Genomic DNA, 4,719 nt, shown 5'->3' on the forward strand with positions numbered 1-4,719 from the left:
TCTCTCTAATGGCTAATGACCATGAGCGTTTCTTCATGTATTTGCTGGATCCTGAATATCCTCTTTATTGATGTGTCTGTTTATGTCTTCTGCCCATTTTTAAATTGGATTGTTAATCTTTTTGTTGTTGAGGTGTTGGAGTTTTCTATAAATTTTTAGATAAGTCTCTTGTCAGATGTCATTTCTGAATATTTTTCCCAATCTGTAGCTCATTTTAGTCTTCTGAAGAAGTCTTTTGAAGCGCATACTTAATTTCTAGAAGGTCCCATTCATCTAGTTTATCTTCTGCTGTTTGTGCATTTTGGGTTATGCTTGATAGTCTGTTTGTGCCATATATTAAAAACCAAAACCAGACACACTGCCATCGAGTCAGATCTGACTCATAGTGACACTTCCTTGGGAGGAACTTTATAGTTTTAGGGTTCACATTTAAGTCTTTGACCCATCTTGAGTTAATTTTTGTGTATGGTGTGAGGTGTGTATTGTGTATGGTGTGAGATCTTGTTTCATTTTTCTGCAAATGGATAACCAGTTTTGCCAGCACCATTTGTTAAAGAGACCATCTCTTCCCCATTTAATGGATTTCATTCTTTTGATTAAAAATCAGCTGACCATGAGTTGATGGATCTATTTTTGGATTCTCAATTCTATTTTTCTATAATGAATGTTTTAGTGTGGAAAGAAGAGTGAGTATTGAGAGACAAGAAGTACATTTCAAATAATTGTATATAAAATGATCCTATTTGGCTAAAGATTACCAATATATATAATAAATATAGTGTATGTGTAAGACTGTTAACAGTTGCAATAAGGATTATTTTAGAGTTGCTTTTCAATAAATTATGTACTGCCATTACAATAAAATGTGCTTCAATTACAAGAACAAGTAATGTAAATCTTTCTTTGTTGGTGTAGAATAATATTCAGTTTTCTGAGAGTTATAAAAAGCCGTTTAAAAACAATATTAGTTGCTGTCTTTTTAATCACTAAAGGAGAGAGAAGAAAAAAACATACATAGAAAAAGTGTGGAATGATGTTAAGATCAAGATTTTTTAAAAGATTATATCTTGGTTATAAATTATTTTCTTTTATATTTTCTGTATTTCCTTTATTATTAAAATAAGCTTTTCTTAATACAATCAGGAAGTAAGGGGTTCATATTAAAAGATAATGTCAGAAATAATGTTAAGTAGCCTTACTTTAAGGATATTTGTCCTGTGAAAAATCTAGTTTTATGAACTAGCTAAATTGGAAATCTCTTGGTTTTCCAGCAGAGTTCTTTTAATTCACTCAAAATATTACTTGTCTTTGAACATTTGACTTATACACAATTCTTAAGCTACCACGTTTTGTTTAAATGTAATTGTTGTCCCATGTTAATATTAATCTTAAATTATAGCATAAGTGTTTGGTAACCTTTATAGATGTACCTGAGGCATAAGGTAAAATTACAGATATATTTTATGAAAAAATTCTAGATGATGTACTAAAACTTTAATTAATATTCTATTTTAAAAATATCTTTAGATTAGTTGTTCTCATTTCACTGTCTTCCCCTTTATTTTAAAGAAATAATTTGTAACTCATTTTGTTCTTACATACTATAGGATGTGTTTTGGAGATGCAGACAAAATATCTTTGATGAAATGAAGAAGAAATTTTTACAGGTAGACTGCTGATGTGTAATTGCTTTAATGTGATAATCAGCAGAGCAAGTAATGGCATATTAGTATTTTTATTAATAACAAGGCATGTCTTAAGTTTTGTGCTTGTTTGGCTATTTTATTTCTATTTAAATAACTTAAAAAGTCATCTTAAATGAGTTTATGTTTGATAGTTGCTTATTTTTAACAAGTGAGTGAAGGGAAAAACCACAGACTTCTTTGTTTTAACTTTTGGCGATCATAGTTGCCTTATTTTTTGGATATATTTATTTTCTTAAATACTATTAATACTGGGAATTTAATTATTAAATAATCTGTGGAGTCCAAATCCAGAAATCCTGTTTACAGAATTAAATAAACTCACTCTTTTGACAGCATGTGTGCACTATAAATCTAAGCTGCTCTGTGATGTAGCATACCATTCTAACCTTTAATTAATACATTTTCCTTAAGTCCCTTTAGTTCTGTTTTTTCTCCCAACTTTTTTTCCTTTAACTTCTTCTGTTTTCCCTAATTGATCTTGCAGTTGTAATTTTAAGTAGTATATATATATATTTAGAAGAAGATCCTATACACATTAGAGCTGAATGGAGAAATCTTAAAAAATATATATATATATTTTTAATTGAAAGTTAAGATCCCCATCCCTATCCCAGAAATACACAGTCTGACCAAACTGAAACCAAACTCAATGCCATTGAGTTGATTTTCGACTCATAGCAACCCCTCCTTGGGTTTCCAAGGCGGTATCATTAAGGAAGAAGATTGCCCAAGCTTCCTTCCGAGGAGTGGCTTGTGGGTTTGAACCGCCTGGCTTCTGGTTAGCAATCAAATGCCTTAGGCTTTATGCCACTAGAGCTCTCACACAGTCTGAAAGAGGCTGATAATTTTTATAAATTCCAGCCAGCAAAAATACACTATCATTTCTCTTTTCTAATCTATAAAACTGCAAAACCCATTGCAGTTTAGCAATTCTGATTCATAGTGACCCTAGAGGACAGAATATAACTGCCCCATCAAGTTTCTAAGCCTGTAAGTCTTCATGGAAGCAGACTACCACATCTTACTTCTGCAGAGCGGTTGGTGGGTTTGAACCACGGACCTTTTAGTTAGCAGCCATATGCTTAACCATGAATTGTGAATACCCGGGAGGGTGATGCTGTGAATCCTCTTAGCTTTTGCTGGCTCCTGTCCCAAGAAATAGATAAAATGAACTTATTTGTGTGTGTGTGTATGTGTGTGTGTTTTAATTTGTAACCATCATTTTATTATTATTCTTTGTAGCACCATTGAAAGAAAGTCTTGAGAGAAAATGAGTTGACTATTAAATTTAGAAGTAAAGCGATTCCTTTATAAGGGTTATATTCTTTATCTTATTTTTTTTTCTTTCAGAAAAATATAAAACATAATTTGAAATTTTGACATTAAATTGGTTTCTACATGCTAGTGATATTGCAAAGAAGTCCTGGTGATGCAGTGGTTAAGTGCTTGTCTGTTAACTGAAAGATCATAGGTTAGAGCACACCAGCCACTCCATGGGAAGAAAATGTAGTAAGTAGTCTGCTTCAGTAAAGATTATAGCTGTGAAAACCCTACTCTGTGCTATAGGGTTGCTATGAGTTGGAATCAACTCTACGGCAGTGAGAATTATACTATGAATGTATCGGCAGTGGGAATTATACTATAAACATATATTACCAGTTACACACCTTGTTTTGCATTTTTAGTGAGAAAACTGATGAAGTATTGTTTTGTGAGATAAAAATTATGATGTTAACTTTAGAGAACTCGGTTTTGAACTAAAAATTGTTAGGAATGCCAAGAAAAGAAAAGGAGACAAGATGACTTAAGCAGCAAAGGTGCTTTTAGCAGGTTCCTTGATTTATTGGACAGAAGAACTATCTGTGTCAGCCATTTCTAGAGATTCCTAGCAATGAGACTATCTTTGAAAGAAAAAAAAATGTTTGCGGTATTTTTATCCCAATGTGTTAATACTCTTGTAAACAAATCTATGCTTTAATCTTTTTTATTATCTGTCTTCAAGGATATTTTCAGACTTTCCTAAGAAATCTAGTTTTGTTTCTGCAGTGAGAATAGAAGAATGCAGACAAAGCCCTCCTTTAGCATATATAGTGTTAAATATTTGTGTGTATAAATTGTCAACATTCCTCTTAATTCTCACAAGTGTAATATTGGTATGAGTTGTTCATAAAATAAATATTTTAAATTTTATGCATAAGCCTTTTTGTACTTGATCAGATATTATGTGTGGAAAACTTTGTGACCCTTTCATAGCTCATCTAAGAGATGTTAAATGCTGAATGGAATGAAACATGCTTTAGGCTTTTCTTAAACTTTGCACATATTTTCTCTTACCTTGAGTTCACAATAGAATGCATTTGGCATTAAAATTTTGCTCCCTTCCCTGTATCATGATATATCCTCAGATGACTTTCCTTCATAATGAACTTCTCCCTCACATCCCCATTACTACATCCTTCCCACCCAGAACTTGCATGCACTTAAATGTATAAAGGTATGTTTGGATTATCTATTGGTATGTAACAGACTAGTCCAAAATTTAGTAGTTTTAAACAAGAAGTTTATTTGTTCACAATTCTGTGGGTTGAGAATTTGGGCAGGGCTCAGCTAGACATTTCTTTTACTCCACATGACGTCATCTGAGTTCAGTACTTGGTTCCATTCTGCCTGTGGCTAGGTTTAGATGGGATGTTCAAGAAAACTTTTCTCAATTATTCAGCTGTCTCAGCGCTCTATGAAATGGCCACTTTTCTCTGAGCATGGATTGTTAGAACTTCTTCCAACATGGTGATCCCCCCTCAGGGTGACTGGACTTTTAATTTGGTAGCTGGCATCTAAAAGAGAGCATTCTCAGAGGGACAAAACCACAAACTTTAAGTTATACACCATCACTTCTGTTCCATTCTGTTGGTAGAAGGCAGTCATATGGCCAGCCCAGATTCAAGGGGAAGAGGAAAAAGAAAAAGGAGAAAAGTGGCAAATTTTTTAGTTATTCTTTTTTTTTTTTTTTTTT

The 4,719-nt window shown here is 32.8% G+C and overlaps 1 protein-coding gene across 1 annotated transcript in view; it reads left to right on the plus strand.

The window, feature by feature from the left end:
- The first annotated feature begins 1,613 nt into the window (after positions 1–1,613).
- Positions 1,614–4,719, plus strand: part of USP47 (ubiquitin specific peptidase 47) — a 133,820-nt gene continuing 130,714 nt past the window's right edge. The window contains exon 1 of the mRNA XM_042782906.1: positions 1,614–1,667. Within this exon, the coding sequence (XP_042638840.1) occupies positions 1,647–1,667 (21 nt within the window). The 5' untranslated portion in view covers positions 1,614–1,646. The remainder of the gene's footprint in view (positions 1,668–4,719) is intronic.

This window comes from Orycteropus afer, unplaced genomic scaffold (genome assembly GCF_000298275.1).
Source record: "Orycteropus afer afer isolate SDZICR_OR568_19922 unplaced genomic scaffold, OryAfe1.0 scaffold00014, whole genome shotgun sequence".
Taxonomy (NCBI): domain Eukaryota; kingdom Metazoa; phylum Chordata; class Mammalia; order Tubulidentata; family Orycteropodidae; genus Orycteropus; species Orycteropus afer.